Genomic DNA, 25,161 nt, shown 5'->3' on the forward strand with positions numbered 1-25,161 from the left:
ATACTTACTGCTTGTATCTTTCTTTTGACTGCTGGGGGTTGTTGCCCAATTCACTTTGACTTCCTAAAAAAATTTTTCTACATTTATACTCCATAAAAATAAAGGTAATAATCAGATATTACAAGATTTGCATCTATGAACACATACGTATACGTTTGAGATGAAGCATTCAAAAACACAGGCTGTGGACGTGCAGGCTCAGCAGCCATGGCTCACGGGCCCAGCCGCTCCGCAGCATGTGGGATCTTCCCGGACTGGGGCACGAACCCGTGTCCCCTGCATCGGCAGGCGGACTCTCTACCACTATGCCACCAGGGAAGCCCTCAATACTTATTTTTTTAACGTACACTTACGCAAATAATGTTAACAAATCCTAACCATACATATTTCTTTGTTAACATTCAACTAACCTTTCTAAAGTACCAATAAATTTTTTTTCTTTTATTCTTCCCCATTAGTATCCAATGTTCTTAGCTCTTTCATCAAAGCTTGAATAATTCAACAAATATCTTAGTATTTACCATGTGCAAGGCACCATGAAAAACACTAACATAAACATACCCTCTAATTTGCTTTATCCCAGCTTCTTAATATTAAATGTGATCATTTTCTGTAAAGCGAATACAATGCTTCTAAAAAGGAAACAAAACCGTATACAACTTAGAATTCTTCAGTGCAAGTCACCTTCTTTAATTATGACAGCTTACCTTACCCATTATCTTCCGCCCATTCATAGCAGCTAGTGCTGCAGCTGCATGACGATGCTCATAAAACTCCACAAAACAATATGGATCATTTCCAGCTGTCTGTTGAAGAAGAAACACAAAAGCCAATTTTAAGTTTTATACATCTCAGTAACAGGCCATGGAGAACGAAGGGTCTTTTCTGCAAGTAAATGTTTCGATAAGGCAGTAAACACTAAAAAATGAACTATTTTTATAGAAAGCTATCTTCTTCAACAGCTTATACTATACTACTATATATAATTTAATCTTTTATTAATGCCTAAGTGTTCTAATTAACCTTCTTAAACCTGTTACTAAAATGTAAGTAAACAGGCTCTGAAAACTGAAGAGGTTCTCTGGTAAGCAAAGTTTTAGAATATGTTTTAGAATGTGGACTTTCTGACATCAAAATTTTTGCCTGCTTAGAAATCTTTTAAAAATAAAAATTCTCGGGAATTCCCTGGCAGTCCAATGGTTAGGACTCCACGCTTCCACTGCAGGGGACACAGGTTCAATCCCTGGTCAGGGAACTAAGATCCCACAAGCCGTGATGCGGCCAAAAAAGAAAAAAAAAACCTCTCTCCTCTTTTCTACTGGTGTTCCAAGTAGTTGAGGTCTGATGACAGGTGAAGCCTGGATGTTTTCTTATAAATTAAAGAAGCAGAAAAAACACCCAATATTTTACACCTATCAGTACAAAATACCAAATGACTTTTTAATTCTTTCCATAATCTAAGCAGAACTGTTAAAATAAGAAACTAATTCAAAAGACTAGAATGATAACAGAAGAAAGAAATATGCCATTTTGTTTCAAGCACAATTAACAGTTAAAAAAAGTCACTGGCAATGATTTTAAAGAATTTTAGAGCAAGGAGGCAACCACAAAATTGATGACATTGAAACTATCCATTATTTTACTTTAAAAACATTAGAGAATATAAAAATGTTTTTAAAAATGTATAGTCAAACTAATGTTATATTTAATGGGAATTCTATTACCAAGATCAATGTTGACAGGCATCAGAATATGGTTAGAAAAGTGGCTTACACCTAAGAGTAAGACAAACAAATAAATAAGAATGTTCATTTTACTTAATTTGTACCCAGAAAACAAACAAACAAACTACTTTTTAGATTAAAAAAAAATTCTAAGCATATACATTATCAGCCTTTATACTCTAGGGAGTATAAAATTCCTAAATATGAACATCAGTGCATCAGTGTGAAGAGACTGGAATTTAGACTTTAATATTAATAAAATAATGATAAGGAGGAGGAGAATGAATAGTTAACCTAAGCCTTTGAGTGATGAAAATCCTAAATTTATACAAAGTGGCAGAGGTAACCTAGCTAGCCTTTTCTGTAGGTCCAGCAGTCATTAACATTTTGCCTAGTGATCTTTAACAGGCAAATATCTAGAAAGACCCAGACACAGAGAGAATAGCAGCCTACAGACCTATGGAGAGAATAGATCAATCTGGGTTTACATCCTTGCTTTGCCCCATTTCTGTGTATATTAAATAGGAAGGGCTTCTCTGGTGGCACAGTGGTTAAGAATCTGCCTGCCAATGCAGGGGACACGGGTTCCAGCCCTGGTCCGGGAAGATCCCACATGCCACGGAGTAACTAAGTCCCTGCGCCACAACTACTGAGCCTGCGCTCTAGAGCCCGTGAGCCACAACTACTGAAGCCCGTGTGCCTAGAGCCCATGCTCCGCAAGAAGAGAAGCCACCGCAATGAGAAGCCCGCGCACCGCAATGAAGAGTAGCCCCCACTTGCCTTGACTAGAGAAAGCCACGCACATCAACAAAGAACCAAAGCAGCCAAAAGTAAATAAATAAAATAATAAAAAAAAGGAATAACAGCTGCTTTGTAATGTTTCTATTGAGCATTTGTGATAAGGCATCAGCATTAAAATAACAGGCAGTAGGCATTCTATAAATACTATCACTAAGATAAGGAAGGAGCCCCAGATGAAAGACTGGTTTTAAATTCTCCATCATAGTCCCCTATCTCTCCCTCTTATCTTTCTCTAAGGGTACAGAAATCTTTTCTTCTTTATCCAAAGGCATACAGATATTAAATGTGATAAGAAAACACTTTAGGGGCTTCCCTGGTGGCGCAGTGGTTGAGGGTCCGCCTGCCGATGCAGGGGACACAGGTTCGTGCCCCGGTCCGGGAGGATCCCACATGCCCCAGAGCAGCTGGGCCCGTGAGCCATGGCGGCTGAGCCCGTGAGCCATGGCGGCTGAGCCTGCGCGTCCAGAGCCTGTGCTCCGCAACGGGAGGGGCTACAACAGTGAGAGGCCCGCGTACCGCCAAAAAAACCCCAAAAAACAAAAAACCCAACACTTTAGAAGAGTGTAAAGGACAAAAAACATCTGTTGAATCCATCTATATTATATGTAGGTGACCCTACCACATTAGGAGAAAGTTTTTCTTTTTAGTTTTTGGCTGCACCCCGTGCCAGATGAGATCTTAATTCCCTGACCAGGGATCGAACCGGCATTGGAAGGCAGAGTCTTAACCACTGGACCACTGGGGAAATCCCAGGAGAAAGGTTTGACATTTTAAAATCTGAGACAGCAAACCAAAGCCAACTGGCTAAATAATTATTTTTTTTTTATTTTTTATTTTTTGTGGTACGCGGGCCTCTCACTGTCGTGGCCTCTCCCGTTGCGGAGCACAGCCTCCGGATGCGCAGGCTCAGCAGCCATGGCTCACAGGCCCAGCCGCTCCACGGCATGTGGGATCTTCCCGGACCGGGGCACGAACCCGTGTCCCCTGCATCGGCAGGTGGACTCTCAACCACTGCGCCACCAGGGAAGCCCTAAATAATTATTTTTAAAAATACCAAGTAAAAAAAAGTTAAATTGAAATACAGTAGAAGAGAAAGTAGTAGATATAGACACATATATGATTTTCTTTCCTGGAGAAAAGAAAACCAGAAGTTTAAAGGTAGGTGAGACCAGGGATAAAAGGATTTCTCTTTAGCACTGTTTTTCTCATCAAAAGAATTTTAAGGTGCCTTTTAACACACATTATGACTCAGGATTAATACCAATTAGATGAGTGAATTCTATGTTTTTTCTATACATTAAGGTCTGATGGATGGGCACTGCCACAATACAAGAAAAACTTGAATCATGACCTTTAAAATTAAGTTAAAAACACTTTCACAATATCAAAGTCTATTATTTTTTTTTACCCAATTTCCCATTTTAATTGTAATAACTGAATTTCTAGTTTAGCCAATCAACTGATACCACATATAAAACAAACAATTCTGATGCCTCAATACACTTTAAAACAAGAGCCCACATATAGTTGTCACCTGCTTTAGACATGATTAGTACCATTCTCTTCTTTCTTTACTTACTAAAACAAACTTCGTGGCCAAAATGGATTCATTACAAATTTACTAAAACCCCTATGAATTTAGACTGTATAAAGCAATTTAAGAGTTCCTGGAAGTAATGGATTTAAATAATGTATCATGGACAACCTCAGGGAAAAGAAAAAAAAGAAAGTTAACTAAGTGAAATACCCTTACATCCATAATCATTTTGCAGTTTTTACAAGGTCCAATCTGGCTAAAGAGCTGGAGAATTAAAGCTTCTGTCACATCTCGGGAAAGGTTACCGACATATCTGAAACACAAAGAAAAACAATTCATCATTTTAAATTTGCTTCTTTTGCATCAGTTCCTAAAGTTGATTACTGGAGAGTGAATATGGGGAATAGGTAGATCTTTGGGATCTACTATTTGGGAACTTTTTAAAAGTTTGTGAAAACTTCAAAATCTCTTTCAAAACATATGGAAGATACGTTACTTGCAAATATATTAATGAGACACTGTTAGTAGAGGGGAAGCTAGTGTGTGTGTGTTTTTATTCAAGGTTGTACAAATAAAACCTGTTGCTTGTTTCTAAGTTTCTAGGCTTACCTTAGGAAGATATGCTTAAAATCTCTCAAATGAATCATTAAATATGTAGAACATTTTATACAATCAATCCTGGAAAGCTTTGCAATTATTTCTACTTCTACAGTATTACTGAGAACATTAAATTTTCTTCAATTTTTAATTCACATGATTTCCCTAAAACTGTCCAATTTAGGTATACTTTGGCTTACACAGTGAACATATTTTTGAAAAATCATGGATAAATCACTTATCAGGTGATGTACATGCTCACAAAAGAATCGGAAACCTTTCAATGGGAAACCTTCCACTGATCAGTGATAGTAGAAAGGGAGTAGAAAGAGTCTAGGAGAGACTTTTAACAGATAATATGAAGTGGTGGCTAACAAACTTGATTAGTGTAAATAATGTATTATAAGACCACATGACTGGGATGATCCTTACTTTTTCTGGGGGAAGGGGGATGATCCTTATTTAAAGGGTTTATAAATTAATTTTCAAAAGGGGATTTTAAAATGAGATTACCTCCAGACATGTTAGAGTTAGAGGTTTATTACTTCTGGAATCAGAGAATGTTGTCTCCCAACAACTGTAGTTTCTCATTCTTCTGCTAAGAATCCTTCAGGGAATGTGATGAAAGGTATGGACTCTCTCCCCCCCAAAATAAACATCTATACATGCCAGAAAGTGTGGATTCAATTCCTTCCTTCCATTTACCCATTCAACAGAATATTGAATGCTTACTGTGACGGCACAGGTATAGGTTAAAATGGCAAAGGGAGAAGTGCTGAGTCTTAAGGAACAATGAACAATTCCTTTATAGAAAAATGCTAGTCAATAAATGTAGACAGAGAGCATTAAATTAGCAATGTGTAAGCCTGACTGAAAAATTGACTCAGGCATGAACCATTAATGGATATAAAACTATTAGGTGAAAGGTTGGTAAGAAAATGGATATTTGCAGGGTGCCTAAATTATCACAAAGATCACTTAACAACTGCAAAGGGAAAACCCACCTTAAAAATAAGAGCTTTTGGCCACTTTGACCCACTGTTCAAACTTTAAATCATTTTATGGATAAACAATGAGACATTGTATGTACAATATGAATTATATAATATCAATCTATGAAGCATTCAAATCAGAAAGATCTAATTGAATCTAGCTAAGCTTAAATTTAGATCTAAGTTTACAGGATATTGGGCATATAAAACAATTACACAAATTACACATATATATATGTGTATTATGGCGACTTTTTGATTATTATATGGCGACTTATTTGATTATCTGCAAAAGATTATTGTCCTAAAAAAGACTGTGTTTGATTAAGAGGGACTTAAAAGACACTGACAACCTAATACAATGAATAATCCTTGACTGAATTCTAGATTAAGGTGGGGGGGGCAAGAGCTTTTCCTTACAGAATTCTAATTAATAAATGTAGAACAAATGAGAGAAATCACCATTAAAACACCTTAGTAATAATCGCTACTGACAAGAATTCTTTGATACACCTCCCTCTGAAGTGAAGCTTAATTTCCCTCTACTTGAGGGTCGGCTACTCTTAGTGAATCAATTCTAACTGACAGAGTATGTCGAGAAAAACAGTAGTCATTGTACAGTGGAGAAACAGTACCCTTCAAAAGTGCCACAGTAATGAAAGATAATCTCCTTACATATTACAGGATAGAGACATGACAACTGAACACAATGTGGTATCTTGGATTAGATCCTGGAATAGAAAAAGGACATTAGTGGCATGGGGAAATGGTAATAAAATTTGTAGTTAACAGTACTGTACCATTGTTAATTTCTTAGTTGTGATAATTATATCATGGTTATATAAGTAAGATATTAACATTAAGGGAAGCTGGGTGAAGGTCAAACGAGAACTCTGTACTATCTCTGCAACTCTTCTGTATCTATTCTTACCCGACTCTCATGCCTATAAGAAATCCTAAGAAATCCTAAGGGTTGCATATGTCTAAATGAAAAAAATGGCTCTTCTGAAAATTTAATTCTAACATCTGCTTTGCTAAAGGTAGATAATCCAGTGACAAGCTGAACAGTATTTAGGGAACCCGGAGTCTATCATTTACTCTTTGCAAAACTTTAAGATTTTCTCAGAAATATTTTCTAAGTGATTTACGTAGTTTGAAGATAGTTAATAATAATAAAACATACTTTAAAAAGCACTAAGGTCTGTATTGCCTTTATATTTGTTTATTTAATGTGGCCTGCTGTATACTATATGTTCCAGGAGGCTTTATCAATTAACTCCACACACAGCTGTTTAGAGAAAGTCTCTTCAGAGGAAGTTACACAACAACTTGCTCTCAACCTTTGACACCAATACAATAAACTACAAGTAACATATATACATGTAGTTCATTCCCATTTTTATATAAAAATGTTTCTTTAGTTGTCCCATACTTTGTCACATACTATTCTGTTTCTGAAGTGAAAGGATTTCCTCTTAACAGCATGGATTTAAGTTACCTGTGTAACAGATTTTTTTCTTTTAGGCTGCCAAATATCTTCCTGTTTTTAGAGAAATCCTCACCCTGTGGCAAAGCCTGACTCCTCTTCAGAAGATGAAAAGGCTAAATATGGTTATACAGTCTCCCTTGCATGTGATCTGGGCTAGCTCAATTACAGATACCAGTCCTGAACACAGAAGACAAAGATAGGGGTGAAAGCAGCAGAGACTGAAGAGAATCCACTTTGGTGGCAAACAGCTGCAGAGTCCCATGCCCAGTGAAAGTGGAAGCTGTAGTATCAGGTCCTCAGTCGGTGTGGCAGTAGTATCCTTTCTGGGATGATCTGTGGCTTGATTAGGATTGTAGGCCTGACAGTTGTCTCTCTTTCCTGAACATTTTCTAAGCCAGGTTCCATAACCTTAATGCAAATTCTGGGAGCGTCCAATATCTTTTTAAACAAATTCCTTTTATGCCTGAATTTTTTTGCAGCTTGCATTTAAGAAAATTCTGAGTGATACAAAAATTGATACTGGAGCAGTTGTAAGCCAAATTCCCTGTCACAATGTCAACTGGACTACTAAACAAAAATGTAAATTTCTTACATGTATGTAGTTTTAATTTTTCAAGATGCTTTTTATTCAAGAACGTTAAAATATCCCTTTCTATGTGTTCCATGAACTTTTTGTTAACAGCATAGACTGAAGTATCCCATGTTGATATTTATTATATCACCTCTGAGATCATGTACCAATCTTGTGCAGAACTGGAAAGTAAACACCCTCCTTGGGCAACTGGATAAAATATGAGTATAAACTGTGTATTAGTTAACAATGCTGACTCAATGTAGCCTCCTTAATATGAAAACTATATTGCCGTTACATAAGAGAATGCCCCTATTCTTAGACGTATTTAGCCCCTAAGTGTCATGATGTCTTCTCAAATGGTTCAGCAAATTTGGCTAACTATTAGCAATTGGTAAAGCCACATGAAAGTTATCAAAGTCTACAACGTACTATTTTTGCTACTTTTCCATAGGTTTAAAATTTTTCAAAATAAAAAGCTTCCTGAGGGACTTCCTTGGTGGTCCAGTGGGTAAGACTCCATGCTCCCAGTGCAGGCACCCCAGGTTCAATCCCTGGTCGAGGAACTATATGCCACGTGCATCCGCAACTAAGAAATCTACATGCTACAACAAAGATCCTGTGTACAGTAAAAATAAATAAATCTAAAAAAAAAAAAGCCTCCTGAGAAAATTCAATGGAAAAAGTCATCAATGCTAGTGAAAACTTGACCGTTCTGGGATAGGATTTCATGTCAACTTAATATATACTTTTAAAGCTGATATTAAGTTCAAACAGTTATAACACTGGAATCCAAAACATTTTAAATATTCATTTTGATTAGTACAGGTCTAGAAAATTTAAGCGACAAAGAAAAATTTACAAGGCAGAATGCTGTATTGGGTTTGTTATGAGCCACAATCGTATAAAAATGCAGACCTTGATATGAGGCCTCTGAAAATCTGAGTGAAAAACATGAATACGTTTTAATCTAATGATAAATTTCATAAGAATAGAGATTTTTTTTTCATTCATACTATATATCTACTATCTAGAACCCTGCCTGGAATATTTAAGTGCTCTATAAATATTTGTCAAAGAGATAACTGTACTCTCTCAGAATTACTTTTGAACATTTGCAATTTGCTAGGGAATTAACCCATTTTGCCTAAGTCACTCTAGTTCAGGGGGGAAAGGTATATGTCTCCTACTAATTACAAAATTATGACAAGAGTATATTATACGTCACAGGGAATACAGTCAATAATTTATAAAATAACTATAAATGGAGTATAACCTTTAAGAATTGTGAATCACTATACTGTACACCTGTAACTTATAAAATATTGTACATCAACTATATTCAATTTAAAAAAAGAAATTATGTATGACAGTAAATGCTTGTTGTACATAATACAAATACTATATACCAGCATCATAACCTTACTATTATTTAACAACTGTCTAGTCTTCACAAAGGACACTCTGTTGCGTGATAGCTGAAACCCTCATATTTTATCAGCTAGCACCTCCTTCACTTGGAGAACAGACCATATGCAGCCAGCCATCTCTTGGTACTCCCAGGGGATTGTTTCCTGGACCTGCCCCTCCCATGGTTACCAAAACCCATGGATGCTCAGGTTTCTTACAACTGGCCCACCATATCTGAGGGTTCCACTTCAGTGGATACAGAGGGCCAACTGTACATAAACCAGTCTGAACAAAAGTACCTAACACTATGCCCAGAAGACTTATTAATAAGATATCCATGCTCTCAGGACAGTTCTCGTTTTAAATTATATTTTACAACAAACTAACATTCTAGATGGCTGATAATTACACGTTTGCAAATTAAAGTTATTGCTGACTTCACTCTCACATTCAACATCCAAACCACTGGCAATTCCCACAGCTCTGTTTTCAAAACATTTCCAGAATCAAACCACTTCTCACAATACGGTTGACCCTTGAACAACATGTGTTTGAACTGTGTGGATCCACTTATACACATGGAATTTTTTCACTAAATATGTACTACATGATCCACAGTTGGTTGAATCCACAGAAGCTGAGGTCTGACTGTAAAAGTTATACCTGGATTTTTGACTGCTTGAGGGCTGGAGCTCCTAACCCTTGCATTGCCCAAGGGTCAACTGTACATTTCCAGAGTACTGCTGACAAGAAATTGAACAGTCTCTAACAAGGCACTGCTGAACACTCATTTGTGGCAAAGGAAGGCACTTCCTCTGAGCCATTCAGGTACACAGGCAATACTGAAATTCAGACTGTATCTTACCCTCAAGAATGAGTAAAATCTTGATTCACTGCTTGAAACTGTACCAGTTTTTAAAACAAATTTATTGATCACTTACCATGGACCAGACATTGCTAAGAACATATTAAAAGCCTCTGACTCCCAAGGTTATTCAAACAAACATTTTATATTAAAAATAAAAAACATTGCTGGGCAAAATCAGGGATGAGCACCTACTCATATTTAATCAAGACTGGTCTGACTGGAAGAATGGGAGTTTTGGTTGAGAAAGGCAGAAGCGAGGGAGGGGATAATAGGAAATGTTAAAGCATGGACTACTTTGGGGAAAAGATTCTTGGATGGGGTGTTCTAGTAAAGCATACAAGGCAAAATTAGTCATAAATGTAAGTGTCAAGAGTTGAGGACAGTAGAGTTGCAGGATGATGAACAAAAGGGTATATGACTTGGGATGAGTTACTTTAATTCTAAGCTTAGCTTTTCCTCAGCTGTAAAATGGACCCATTTACTGCAGAATTCTGATGAGGATTACACAAGCTCATAAAGCACTTAACAGAGAACACATGGCAAACGATAAGTATTCAATAAATAAATAATAAATTAAATAAAAAATAAAACTTCATTAATTCTCCTGCAATGGTTGGTCCCCTGTCCCCAAGCTAGTACTGCTTGCTTTTGTAGACTGGCCTAGGAAAGCTTAAGTTGTCTTCATTATTTGATATTCCCAAATCAACGTACTAAATAGGTTAAATTCTCAGATTATTTTTGGCAGTTTCTGAAATTAAAAACTTCAAAATAAGAATCTTAAAGACATTATAAAAGATGAGCCGTTCTTAATCCAATATGCTGCTGGCTATCATACTTCTAGCGAAGAGGCAAGAGGGAAAAAAGGTTTCCATAAACTCTATGGGGCTAATGATGTTTTAGGGAGTATTCATCTACAGATATAATCTTTCAAAAGACAAAAGTCATGGGTTAATTGCTGCATCCTATTAAAAAGACACATAATGTAACTAACAGATTATGAGACAAACTATCAAAAAAGTTTACCTATTCATTAAGAAAACAAGTGTAACTATATTTCTCATATAGATTACAAAACGTAAACTATTTTGTTGGCGAAAAAAATAATTGATTACGTTGTACTTCATAACAACTGTGATATCCAGAGAGTTGCAAAAAGAAACCTGAGCGTATTTTTATTGCCTTGAGTTCTCAAACTGCCAGTATTCTAAGAATAAAAACAAAAAAGCTACGTCAAAAACTCATCGGGCTTTTTCTTCTTTTCGAGAAAAGCAACAAAGGCAGGATCACCTCAGCGGATAATATTTCGAAAAAAACAAAGGAGAGGGGGCGGGGAGAGCAACACGACAAAGAAAAGATCCCAAACTAAGATCACTTAACGCTAAGTCTAAAAATTCTCAGAGGTGACTAAATATGTTAAGGTACTTATCAATTGTTGCTTCATTTAAAACTCCCCGCTGCTTCAACGACATGTCAATCAGAAAAGTAGCAAGCGACGATAAAAATGCATTATATTCACTTCCCCTCAGTTGATATATACCTCCGGGGGAGAGTTCCATTTTTAAAAAGCAGTTTCAAGATCCTTAAGGGGTCCAATTTGGGGCTTTTTGATCAGGGGAGGGGGTGCCACGGAAGGAAAGCCACAGAGAAGTTCAAGAAAAAACATTTGGCTTTTTTCCAGTTGGCAACTGCGAGAATAAAGTTTAAGTCCCTGAAAACCAGTATAAGCATTTTCAAGACAAAAATTCTTATCAACGAAAGACAATGAAAGGAAGAGTTTCTAGAGAAAATCAAAGTAAAATGAAAGGGAGACGGCTGTAAAAATCAAAAGAGGTTAATCGAGACGCGGGGGAGGGGGATGGGGGGAGAGAAGAAAAGCGTAGAACAAAAAGGCTAGCCGAGTTCTAAAAACAGGTTTGAATGAAAATCTTTTCTCCACGCCTAAGACCACAGAGCGCCCGGGACGAAGCCAAACGCGACGCTGTGGGGTAGTTACGCGGCAGGGACTAATTTAGAGGGCTGAGCCCCGTCTCCGTCCATCTCGTCCCCTCACAGCCCGGGTCTCGGTCCCTAGGCATCCCAGTGAGCGCTAGGGAGATAACGCGGCGTCCGCGGGGAACAATAGGCTGGGGAGCGGCGCAGAGCCGAAGCTTCGCTCCGGGACCAACACCATCCCGCCCCCCTCATCGCTGCCCCAGACTCACAGAGTCTTAGGCATTTCGTCCTCCATGGCTGCTGCTGTCGCGGCGGCGCCTCCGGGTCCAGCTCTCTACCCTTCACTACCTCACAAATCTTTTGAGCTGCTCTGTCTGTGAAATAGCTGGGTTTCTCGGCCGACAGGAGGTTACTCCGCCCCCTGCTTCGGCGGCAATTACACTAAACCACCCGGCCCAGCGCGAACAATGAAGCCCCAACACAAGATGGCGGCGAGCCGGGAGCCTTGAAGCGGCCAGCGAAGTGACCCGGGCCGCGCAGGCGCAGAAGAATCTTGCACTTTCAACCTCCTGGCCGCCAGGCTGCACCTCAGTCCTTATATTCACTCGTTGCGCAGCCGCTCTTCCAGCGACGCGCGGGGATGTCTCAGACTGCGCAGGCGTAAAGGTTAACTAGTTCATGACTTGAGGAAACTTTTTTGAATTCCACTCCAGATTCGAATGTGTCAACAGTAATTTATAGTGAAATATAAATCTTCATGGAAATGAAAAATTGTGTTTCCAGAAGAAAAAAGATTATAAAAATTATTTAAGGCAAGGACAAAAGTTAGATGCGCCGCCCGGGAATCGAACCCGGGTCGCAAGAATGGGAATCTTGCATGATACCACTACACCAGCGGCGCTCGTAGCGTTTAGCCTTGCTGAAATGCTTTAGATTGACGTACAAGCAAACGTGTATTCCCGGAAGATTTGTTTATTTATTTAAAATAAAAGTTTATTGAGAGTCCATATAATCTGTTACTTTTCATGTAAGAAATGATTTCTTTTCTCTCATTCCGATACAGTTGAATGGATGTTCCTGCTTTTTCTGTACGGAAAAAATCTCATTAAAAAAGTTTTTATTTTTAGCTTAAAAGAGTTTCAAGGGACTTCCCTGGAGGTGCAGTGGCGGGACTCGGCGCTTCCACTGCAGGGGGCTTGGGTTTCATCCCTGATCAGGGAAATAAAACCCGCAAGCCACACAGCGCGGCCAAAAAACAAAAAGTTTCATTAAGAATTTGTCTTCTTCATATATACACTACCAAATGTAAAACCGATAGCTAGTGGGAAGCAGCCGAATAGCACAGGGAGATCAGCTCGGTGCTTTTTTGTGACCACCTAGAGGGGTGGGATGGGGAGGGCGGGAGGGAGGGAGAAGCAAGAGGGAAGAGATATGGGGATATATGTATATGTATAGCTGATTCACTTTATTATAAAGCAGAAAGTACACACCATTGTAAAGCAATTATACTCCAATAAAGATGTTAAAAAAAAAAAAAGAATGTCTTCTTGGTATTAACCAAATTTTTGAGAGCCTGGAATGTATTTCTAGATCTTAGCGGAATTTTTCTTTATATTTGAATGTCCTTGGTATATTCAATGTATACTGAAAAATATTTAAGAAATAGTTATTTAATGCAAATAGGTCCCAAGAATTCTAAAACCAACTGACTCAGAATATATACAAATTTCAGCCCTCTTCCAGGGAAGCAGAAAAATTAGGGCTCTGAGATGTACTTCAGTATACTCATTATGTGTTGTGCATTGCATTTTATAAGTTATGTAAAAGTTTTTAAACATTGGGAAATGTACATGCCCCAAAATGTGGTGTTTTGTTTGGACTAGTTCCTTTAGACTTCGATACTTTTGGATAACCATTTTTAGAATTGTTTTTAGAATCTGGTGCACATTCTTGGGATTTTATTCAAAGATATCAAATATTAGTCTTTTGGGGATGAATAAGACAAATGTTAATAGTGGATAGTATTTTTAAACAACGTTTTGAGATGTAATTCACATAACATACATTTCTTCCATTTAAAATGTACAGTTTGGGAGTTCCCTGGTTGCCTAATGGTTAGGATTTCGGGCTTTCATTACCACAGCCTGGGGTCAACCCCTGGTCGCGGAATTGAAATCCCCCAAGCTGGCAGCCAAAAAGAAAAAAAAAAAAGGAAAAAAATGTATAAAGGAAAAAAATGTATAAAGATAGAATGCACAGTTCAGTGTTTTTGTTTTGTTTTTTCAGTTCACTGTTGTGGCCTCTCCCGTTCCAGAGCACAGGCTCCAGACGCTGCAGGCTCAGCGGCCATGGCTCACGGGCCCAGCCGCTCCGGGGCATGTGGGATCTTCCCGAACCGGGGCACGAACCCGTGACCCCTACATCGGCAGGCAGACTCTCTACCACTGCGCCACCAGGGAAGCCCCAGTGCTTTTTTTTTTTGAGTGTAATCATAGAGATGTGCAACCATCTCTATAATCAATGTTAGAACATTCACTGCCGAAAAATGAAACCCTTACCAATTAGAAGACACTTCCTATTCCCCATTCCACCCCCTGCCACAACCCACTAATCTTCTGTCTCTATAGATTTGTCTATTCTGGACATTATATTGTCCACGAAAAATTTGATTAATAGTCAATCTAAGAAAGCAATAGAGAATTTTATTTGAGCCAACCTGAGGATTATAGCCCGGGAGACAATCTTTCAGAAAGCTCTGAGGACTTTTCTACCCATTAGAAGTTAATGCACAGGGCCTCCCGAGGCTGCTGCCAGTCAGGTGAGCTCCGGTCTGTCTGCGCTGCGGCAGGGAGGCCGCGGGATCAGCGAACCAAACCAATGCTGGGTGTGGAGGTGGTGCCTCAGTGTTCTCTGGGAAACGAGCAATGGGAATGTGCACTGGTCTCCTCTAAGCCATCACCTCATCTTTAACCTGGCTCAGGATGGGATCAAACTATCAGAGACTTAAGGTGATCGAAATATATGACTTGACTAAAGTAAAGTTAAAATATTGTGGTATGCATTTCAATTCTCAAGCCATAGCTCCCACCATTGAGCAGATTGACCAGTCTTTCGACGCGACCCATCCTGGAGTGTACAACTCCACTGAGCAGCTCTTCCACCTCAGCTTCAGAGGACTGTCTTTCTCTTTTCAGCTAGATTCATGGACCGAGGCTCCCAAGTGCGAACCCAGTTTTGCCCATGGTCTGGCTTCTCTCCAGACAACCCACGAAGCAATTGTGAAACGAATGCACATCTACAGTGGAAACAGCCTACAGGATGCCAAGGTTCCCATGATGCCCTGAGCTGTTTCCTGGGCAATGTGTGTGCTGAGAGTATAGATGTTCTTTGAGATGGAACTGGACCCTCAGGTTTATGACTTCGACTACTTGCCGCAGGTTGCGGACCCAGCGTATTAACAGATGCCAAGATGTGGGTATTTGAATTCTTAGTGTATTTTGGCAGTTCCTGCCAAGATGTTCTTAGCATGCTTACCTCTCCACACAAGGTCTTCTACAAGTCAGAAGACAAAATGAAGATTTATTCTCCTTCTGATAAGCAAGTTCCATCCAAGTGCAATGACTACTTTTTTAACTACTTCACTCTTGGAGTGGACATCCTCTTTGACGCGAATACACTCAAAGTGAAGAACTTTGTCCTATACGCCAATTACCCTGGACATTATAAGTTTAACATTTATCACCACTGTGAGTTCAAGAATCCACTAACTGTAAGGAGAGAAAACACAGATGGTCAGACAGAAACGTGCATGGCCTACAGCAAGGGGGACAACATCCAAGAGCTCTGGGCCATCCTGTGGAGAGGCCTGTTGCTCTGCACAGGTCCTGCTCCCCAGACAACACCAACCCATTTGGCTCCACATTCTGCTTTGGTCTTCAGTGGATGGTCTTTGAGGTCATACAGAACAACCACATTGCCTCGGTGATCATTTACGGCCCTCCCAGGCCTGATGCAGACCTGAGGGCCACGGAGCTCCACTAGGATCATCACCACCCATGCCCCTCTGCCCCGTGGAACTGTGCATCGCATCCTATTCGGCAGGCCACCCTGTGGGTTTTCTTGGACACCTTGTCAGGGTGGAAGGGCTGTTGTGATATTTTGAGCTGGAGCTCAGGCTGGGTGCTCTGCCATGGGGTGAGAGGTCCAGATATTCCTCTGTCCATTCTCAGCCTGCTGGTGCCAACAGGGGGCACAGACTACAAAGAGAAGCACAAACTCTGAGCCTTGATACCTGGACCCAGGAGCTCTCGGCTAACATGTAAGGGGAGAGTGTTCTGTCTCCTCTGACCCACACACATTGGGAAAACCTGAGGCTCTTTCTGTGGCTGAGGACCCAGGCACCCAGGACAAGGACAAGGTCCTGCCTTTGGCCCAACATTGCCACATGACCCTTAAGGCAAGCAGGTAGCATGTCCATAGTACTTGGTTGCAACTTTTGTACTACATCCACTTTAGTTACTGGATGAGCTGGCGGTGGGCAAGGTGGCCCACCTGCCCTTCCCTGTTTCTTTCATGCGTGCGCTCCCTGCCAGGCCCAGTAGGCACACCCAACTGGTTGAAACACAACTTTCTCCCATCAAGGTACGTGCCCAGGCCTGGTTCCCACCTTTCTTGGAGCCAGGCTTCAAGGCCGCCTGTTCCCCTACTCTGCCCCAACCTGGCTGACAGGGCTGCATGTTTCCATCCTGTTTGCCTCTTTAATTTAATGCCAGAGTTGTAGCCAGAGACAACTTCCTCCTTTTTTGTGTTTCAGCATTCTGCTCTGCACTGTGGGCTTGACTCCCCTTCCCCGACTCTGGGCAGTGTCCCCTGGCCAGGCCCATTCATAGCTCAAGTCCTCTGGGGCTCAAGGAGGGCTGGGCTGCTCAGTCTCTTTGTGGAATTTGCTAAGGAAAGTAGTATATGTGCTTTAAAAATATTAATCCTTTTGAAAAGAATTGAGAAAAGAAATGTATAATTTTATTCCATTTTAAATTATTTTCATTTAGCAACTTGTGATACATAGATGACAATTTTGTGAGTTTTTCAAATGTGTGTACAGATTTTTGTAAGTATAGCTCTTTTGTAATTAACTCATGTACAGCCTCATCCTGTATAGTTTAACATCCTGTATAGTTTAGCCCAGGGGACCTGCCTTGGGCTCCTGTGTAGTGCCTGGGCCCACAGCCAGGCTTGTGTGGCATTCCCATGACTTTGTGACTGATTGGTGTCTTCCCATGTGGACTGTGGCCTGGCCAGAGACCCCCCCCACCACCACACAACCCACTGTGGGGCAGCCAGGACTGTTCTCATCCTCTTAGAATGGGGGAACCTTCCTCATGCCCTGCCTGTACCCCTCCTCCAATAAAGACCTATGCCCTTAGCAACAGCTCACTATGTGCTGTTGCTGGGATGTTTGTACTTAAAAAATAAATAAATAAAAGAGAATACACAGTTATATACATTTTGAAGACAAAGAGTTATACATCAAATGATGTATTGACAGTTTACATAGTCCAGATCTGCATGTACAAGGCAAGTAGTGAGTCATCTTGATTAAGGATTAAGAAAGGAATATGGGGATTCCCTGGCGGTCCAGTGGTTAGGACTCGGCACTTTCACTGCCCAGGCTGTGTTCAATCCCTGGTCGGGGAACTAAGATCCTGCAAGCTGTGTGCTGCAGCCAAAAAATAATAGCAATAAATAAAATAAAATAAAATACACTTGAGCTGGAAATGAAAACCCTCTTTAGTTGAGAAGGAAAAGAAATAAAACAGCCCCATGTTCAATGCTGCCTCATCCCTCATGTTATGTCTCATCCCTCATGTTATAGCCTAAGGAATTACCTTTCTGGTGCCAGGAAGAATTGCTCTTTACCATCAAGCAGGCATTCCTGTGTCTTTTAAGGAGATCTGGTTTATGTATAATTGTAGAAGCACAGTGCACACTAAAAAGGAGTATTGGCCCAAATGAGCAGAGAGAAAGTTTTATGTTTAAATTTTTTTTGTCCTCCCTTAAAAATAGTTTTATTTCATCAATTCCCTCTTTTGATCATTAATGTTTTGACAGAAAGCATTAGGTGATCAAATATTTGGTCCCTTGATGCCACCTGTGGTTGCTTACCTGCCCTGGGTCTGTCATGTCCCTCCATTGCCAGTTCTAAAAGCCTGGTTCTTTCTTTCCTTTTAGGGGGACTGTAGTGGTATAATGTCTGTCAAGCACTGACAGTGAATTCCAAGTTGCCCAGTAGGACTTATGTCAATTTTACATTGCATGTGCATTGCACATGTTCATTATTTTATAGAGAACTATAGATGTAATCAATAGTTTCAATCAGTTTAGATATTATTATTTTAGTAGAAGTTGGTGACACATAGCACGAAATGCAAGAAACCATCACTTTGTAAGTTATACAAACTGTCATCAAAATTACCAACAGGAGTAAGAATGCCATTAGTAAAGATTTAAAGCAGGACCCCCCCCACCCCGAACCAAACCTTTTTCCTAGTATTTCTCCTAAACTGGGAAGAAGATCATTTAGAGTGGAAATTTGCGTTTTCATATGTGTCACAATATGGGTTATATTAGAAGACTCTTGGGAAGCAGTTAAAATATCTAGTGCCATGTGATGTTTTATTTTATTTTTTTTTGGCGGTACGCGGGCCCCTCACTGTTGTGGCCTCTCCCACCACAGAGCACAGGCTCCGGATGCACAGGCCCAGCAGCCATGGCCAACGGGCCCAGCCGCTCCACGGCATGTGGGATCTTCCCGGACCAGGGGCACGAACCCGTGTCCCCTGCATCGGCAGGCGGACTCCCAACCACTGCGCCACCAGGGAGGCCCAAGCCATGTGATTTTATAGGACCTCTTTTCTCATCATGGAAACTTCTGAATTGAGCAAGCTAATGGCTTGGTTACTATCATTTAAGGCTTGCTGGGTGAATTTTGTTAAAGTCTCTGTGAATAATGACAACTTCTATTCCAAGTGAAGGAATAAATATTGTGACCAAACGATCATACCAATGCAAGACTGACTGATCTTAGTGTGTTCACATTAAAGGCAGATTGGCAGGAACAGTTTCAAAGGCTGCCTCTAGGTGACCTTGCGCGTGAGTAAAACCAATCGTGCATCTTCCTAACCAACCTGGGGAGAGGCAAGGCCATAAAATTGTTCAGTAAGTCCATTGGATCCTGGTAGGAGCTAAGTAATATATATACATATATTTATTTATATCCATTATCTCTTTTTAAAATTAATTATTTTTATTATATTTTTGGCTGCATTGGGTCTTCGTTGCTGCGCACGGGCTTTCTCTAGTTGCGGCGAGCGGGGGCTACTCTTCTTTGCGGTATGCGGGCTTCTCATTGTGGTGGCCTCTCCCGCTGCGGAGCATAGGCTCCAGGCGCCCAGGCCTCAGTAGTTGTGGCACGCGGGCTCAGTAGTTGTGGTGCACGGGCTTAGCTGCTCCGCGGCACGTGGGATCTTCCCGGACCAGGGATCGACCTCGTGTCCTCTGCATTGGCAGGTGGACCCCCAGCCACTGGGTCATCAGGGAAGCCCTAAGTAATATATTTAATATCTAGTGAAAAGGAGTATTTATAGTCAGGTTCTGAACAAATGTCATTCATTGGCTGAATAAGAGGGTCTCACTTAGTGATATCAGTGGTAGCTGGCACAGTCCTAGCGTATCTTCCTTCTAAAATAAAATTTCTAAGGACCATCCAGTTAGAGCCTTGGAGAGAAGAAATCCACCAAGGTACACCCGGAAGAATCTGTCGTAGATTACTCACTGTAAAGCCAACAATTGAATTAATTTTAAACCCTACTTAGGTTTTGTGCCCATGATAGAAAAAATTGATATATGCAAAAGTCCACGAAATCAATAAAACACTATAAATAATCATATAAGTCAGGTCCAGCATCTCAAGATAGCTGTCTACTTCTGATGTCATTGTCTTCTTGTCCTAGTGTGGGTGTAGTTTCTCTTCTATTTGAGCACTGTTTTAAAGTGAGTTAAGGTCAGCAGTCTTCTCTATAGACCAGCCCAGTGCAGGACCCTTCTAAAGTGGGAAATAAGGATCCAAAAGTCAATTTCCTTTAGTTTTACTGTGTATGAGCTAGTCAAGTGTACCTGGTAAGGGTCTTTCTATCTAGGTTGGAGATGGCCCTTTAAATAATGTCTTTCCCAATATGCATAACCTGCCTGGTTGCAGGTCATGGGACAACTGATCTTTGCCCAAAGACAGACTACTGGGATCAGCTTCAGAAAGAAACTTAGAATGTCCTTTAAAAAGTTAATTAAACTTTACAATAATATAACATAGTAATGAGGAGCCCTTCAGGAAATGAGTCCTAGGTAGTAAATATAAAACCCCAAAGACACGAACAATGCTAGAATTGAATATCCACAAGTAATTTTTCTCTCTAAAATTATCCTCATTTCCACCAAATATAGCCAAATTAAGACTAATTTGTAAAAAAAAAAGAAAAAGAAAGAAAAAAAAGACTAATTTGTTTGCAAAATAAGCCTGGCTTCAATAAACTTATCTTAATTATTTACATAAGTGTAATTGATTATGTAGGCTCTTTAAATTGGCTTTGCTGGAAGTTTTCATAAGGAATCTCAGGTTAAACTTTTAAAAGGCCTGTCAAGGGTGGGCAAGCCACATCAAGGGCTTGCTATCAGATTCTGCCTGTGGTATCTATAGATTTGGGTGAATTCCTTTCTTCTCAAGGTCCCCAAAATATCTTGAGATTCCTGCACCAGCCAGCAGGTGGACTTCTTTATTTACCTGGTAAGGCTGCTGAGAACACTGAAAGCAGGGTACCAGGTTGTTTTCCAAGGGGCTTTATAGCTCCGTAAAGTTCACCTTAGTTCTTTAAAGTTATTTGGTCATATCTGATTCTATCATATTCTGTAATACAACATTCCAGTCAAAGCCATGTTAATATAACCAATGTTTCCAATTATGTCCTGTTATAAGGAGAACAGATTCTTATTGAACTTATACAAATAACTATATTGCCTAAAAATAAGAATATTTACTAAGAGTTTCCAAATTCTGAAGTAATTAAGTTGAGAGAAAGGATAAATATTTCAATTCTGCTTAAAAATGTACAACTTACCCAGTTGCTGTAAGTCATTATTAGCTTAAGAGGAAAGATTTCCTTAAAACTGGAAAACAAAGATTAAAAGCCAAAAATATTTCAGACAAAAAGCCATAAAAATTATAACCATATTCATCAGTTCACTCAGTCCTATGTAGCTAATCCTTGTTGATCTTGATCATCTGTTAACAGTTTATGAAGCCATTTGGTTTTCCATTAGAACTCTTTAATTTCTTACCCAGATTTGTGGTATGATTTGAAAGATATCAGAAACCTGTACTTGTCAAAAGTTTCTTTCTATGAATATTCTTGAAGATGAAGCATTTTTTTTCAAAAGCATCGGAGTACAACAATAGCTGTCCGTAAATGGTAAAAAGACTTCAGGGCTTCCCTGGTGGCACAGTGGTTGAGAGTCCGCCTGCCGATGCAGGAGACGCGGGTTCGTGCCCCGGTCCGGGAAGATCCTACATGCCGCGGAGCGGCTGGGCCCGTGGGCCATGGCTGCTGGGCCTGCGCGTCCGGAGCCTGTGCTCCGCAACGGGAGAGGCCACAACAGTGAGAGGCCCGCGCACCGCAAAAAAACAAAAAGACTTTAAAAGGTATGGTTAAAGATCTAATTTGCAATTGACAATGAAACTTGGCCTCATCAAATCAAGTTCTTTTCTTGCTGACAAATTTTTTAACAGAGATTGTAAGATCTTATTTGACTTCTAGTAAACCTAGTACTTAATGTTGATGGTTCCACAGACACATCTGTATCAGTTAAACCAAAAAATTTAAACTAATTTTGATACCAAATATTAATTTAACATTGAATATTTTCCAGTGAAACTGAAATTCATTTGGGTTAGTTTCTTTTATATTTCTGAGTATTTACATAAGAGCTTAGTTTTATTTAAGCCAATTAAATAGAGCTAATTTACATTAATTGGCATTTAATTTTGGTAAAGCCATCCGAACGTAAAGATATATCGTATCTATAACATACACACGTATAGACAGACACAACCAAAGATCTCATAGCTTCATTTTCAAGTCTAGTCATGAATCAGGTATTACAATATAAACTCACTAGTTTGTAAATAACAATTGGAGTAAGTTAAGTTTATCTGCATGAGTTTAAAAAAGCCTCTTTTCCACCTTTTTTCCTCTCGGTCTCAGGAATTGGAGATGGTTTAGATAAGAGTAAGGTAAGAGTTCCTGAGAGTCCTGGTAGAACACTTACATCTCAAGGCATAGGGAGAGAAAAGCAAGTCCCTCCTAGAAGATCTTGTTCCCTTAGGGTCTGAATTCTGAAAAGATGTTTATCAAGCTGGCATTATATAACTGCATATGCAAAGCCAGTTTGGGAATGTCAGAAAGAGACCCATCTTGGTCATTTTCAGGGCGTGACTTTCCACAGTTCCCAACTAAGTAAGCTCTTGCAGGTATCAGTTCCGTAAGTGTAATACATAAGCCCAGCTGGGGTTCCCATAGGTGCCTGTCTGTCAGGGAGCTGCTTGGCCTTTGAGGAACAATTTCCCATTATTAATTTGGTAGCCTAATTCAACAACTTTCTGAGAACAGTGTGGTGTATCGAATGTGTGCTGCTTCTGAGTCTAGCTCCTCAGAGAGTTAACCTTGGACTGGTTTGACTCTTTTACATGTCTCTGTTCTTCCCTCTGATAGTCTAAAACTGCTTTGGGTGCTCAGAGCACTAGATGATCAGTCTTTACATCATGTGTCTCAGGAAGAGCAGAAATGACTTAATAGTACTGGGATTTCCTGTGAGACTGCTCCATGTCACAAGGATTAATCCTCAGACATTTCCACTAAGTTCTCAGTTGCCTGAGGACACCTTGTGGCCAGAGGGAGCAAATGTCCCTTTTCTTCGGAGTGGAATAATTCAGCCTCTCATTTCACTAGCCGTTTGTTCAGACCATATATCTACTTGTTTTTCAATTAAGCCAAATTTAACAAAAACCTGGCCACCTATCTGGGTTTCCCTGAGCCTCCCACCCAGATCCCCCTAAGTCCCTAAGAAATGTACCAGTGCTCTTTAAGACTCCAAGTCTTAAGTAAAATCAGCTTGAATAAAATTTGTAGGACCATCACCTAAAACAATAAGATCTGGAGAACTTACAGGAACACCTGAAAAGTACTGAGAAGCCAGTGGAACTCAAAGGACCTGAGCTGGTACTGAACAACAACCAGTTCAGGTAGTCTCCAGGTGTCCTCTGATGGGTATCTCTGATATCCTGCTGGCTATGCTATGCAAATGTCTATGAAAAATTATTAGTAGTCAATCTAAGAAGGAAATAATTTTATTCGAGTCAATAGAAGACAGTCTTTCAGAAAGCTCTGAGGACTGTTTTGCCCATTAGAAGTTAAAGCACAGTTATATACATTTTGGAGACAAAAGGTTATATATCAAATGATGTATTGACAGTCTACATAGTTCAGATCTCCTTGTATAAGGCAAGAAGTGGGTAATTGGTGACCCCTTACAAGATTAAAAAGTAAATGTTATATCCTAAGAAGCTACCTTGCTGGCACCAGGAAAAAATTGTTTTTATGGTTGAGCAGGCATTCCTACATCTGCTAAAGAGAGCTGGTTAATATATCATACAGATGTACAGTGCAACAAGGGTAGTAGCCCAAACAGGCAGAGAGAGAATTTTATGTTTAAAATTTTTCTTGTCCTGCCTTAAAAATAATATTATTTCATCAGTATAAACAGAAACATAAAATATGCAGTTCTTTGTGACAGGCTTATTTCACTTAGCATTATGCTTTTATGGTTCATCTATGTTATAGCATGTATCAATACTTCATTCCTCGGCTTCCCTGGTGGCGCAGTGGTTAAGAATCCGCCTGCCAATGCAGGGTACACGGATTCGAGCCCTGGTCCAGGAAGATCCCACATACCGCGGAGCAACTAAGCCCGTGTGCCACAACTACTGAGCCCATGAGCCACAACTTCTGAGCCTGTGCTCTAGAGCCCGCGAGCCACAACTACTGAAGCCCGCACGCCTAGAGCCCGTGCTCCGGAACAAGGGAAGCCACTGCAATGAGAAGCCTGCTCACCCAACGAAGAGTAGCCCTCTCTCGATGCAACTAAAAAAGCCCGCGTGCAACATCGAAGACCCAACGCAACCAAAATTAAAAGAAAATACTTCATTCCTTTATTTTGTTCCAAATAAAATTCCTTCCAATGGATACAGCAGAAGTATTTTTTAAGCTTTGAAAATTTTGTTAAAACTTTATTATTTTATTATATATTATATATATTTTTTAAAGCTTTATTAAAAACTTTAATAAAGTATTAAAGTTACAACTGTGTTGTCCTAAATTAGAAATAACACCCAGAAAAGAATCAGGGTTATCTTGAAGCAAAAAGACAGCTTTATTGTTCACAAGGTTTGCAAACTGGGGATACACAGCCCTCAGCTGAAACTGAAATTGTGTTCTCAGTGGGGGAAAGGGGTGAGGGATTTTTAAAAGTGAAACCCTCAGAAGCCATAGCTGGGAGACTTGTAAGGGGATTGGATGGCCCTTGCAGACTGACTACAAGTCCTCCCATCATGATCAATGATTGGCTGTCATTGGAGCTTCTTGATTGGGGCTTTTCTACGTAGGACCCTTAGCAGAATAAAAGTCTTTAAAGTTTTTGTTCGTGGTTTTTCTACGAACACAGAGTATGTGACTGAACCCCAGGTCTGTCATGACTGCCTGTCCCATTTTATTTTTGGCCCCCGTTAGCCACACTGGTCCATTTTCTATGTTCTTCCTTGGGAGATTCCTCTTATTTTTTTACTTTTTCTTAAAGGACCTTATTTTATTTTTAGAAAAGTAACACATGCTCACTGCCACAAGTGAAACAATGTAGATAAATAAGGAAATGATTAATAATCACCTTATCCTCCCCCCATTAGTTTGTAAGCTTCCACATCTCACTTTGCATGCATACAGATGCACATGTCTGTAAGTACTTTGGGGTTTTGTTATTTTTAAAAATGTGGTTACACCATGGGTATTACTTGCAACTTTCTTTTCTCGCTTAAACTTGCATCATAGATATCCTCCAGTTCAACTAATATGGATCTAATTAA

The 25,161-nt window shown here is 39.9% G+C and overlaps 1 protein-coding gene, 1 non-coding gene and 1 pseudogene across 15 annotated transcripts in view; 1 reads left to right on the forward strand and 2 right to left on the reverse strand.

Moving 5' to 3' along the window:
- TIA1 (TIA1 cytotoxic granule associated RNA binding protein) overlaps positions 1 to 12,518 on the reverse strand; it is a 35,268-nt gene extending 22,750 nt beyond the window's left edge. For 8 of the 14 annotated variants that reach the window (XR_004352688.1, XR_004352687.1, XR_004352689.1 and 5 more), the window contains exons 1-4: positions 12,191 to 12,472; positions 4,279 to 4,375; positions 708 to 806; positions 9 to 63 (exon numbers count right to left, since the gene is read on the reverse strand). Coding sequence is in view for 6 of the 14 variants with exons in the window: in XM_032652127.1 (XP_032508018.1) it covers positions 9 to 63; positions 708 to 806; positions 4,279 to 4,375; positions 12,191 to 12,216 (277 nt within the window). In the remaining 8 variants the exon portion in view is untranslated. Of the gene's footprint in view, positions 1 to 8; positions 64 to 707; positions 807 to 4,278; positions 4,376 to 12,190 lie in introns of all 14 variants that reach the window. The other 6 variants (XM_032652124.1, XM_032652131.1, XM_032652133.1 and 3 more) reach the window with 3 other exon arrangements.
- Positions 12,519 to 12,751: 233 nt separating this feature from the next.
- Positions 12,752 to 12,822, reverse strand: TRNAG-CCC. Its single transcript has one exon. It is a non-coding gene; the product is annotated as a tRNA-Gly (tRNA).
- A 1,976-nt stretch (positions 12,823 to 14,798) lies between these two features.
- On the forward strand, positions 14,799 to 15,962 carry LOC116764027 (annotated as a pseudogene).
- The last annotated feature ends 9,199 nt before the right edge of the window (positions 15,963 to 25,161 follow it).

The sequence above is a fragment of the Phocoena sinus genome, chromosome 13, assembly GCF_008692025.1.
Source record: "Phocoena sinus isolate mPhoSin1 chromosome 13, mPhoSin1.pri, whole genome shotgun sequence".
NCBI classification, from domain to species: Eukaryota; Metazoa; Chordata; class Mammalia; order Artiodactyla; family Phocoenidae; genus Phocoena; species Phocoena sinus.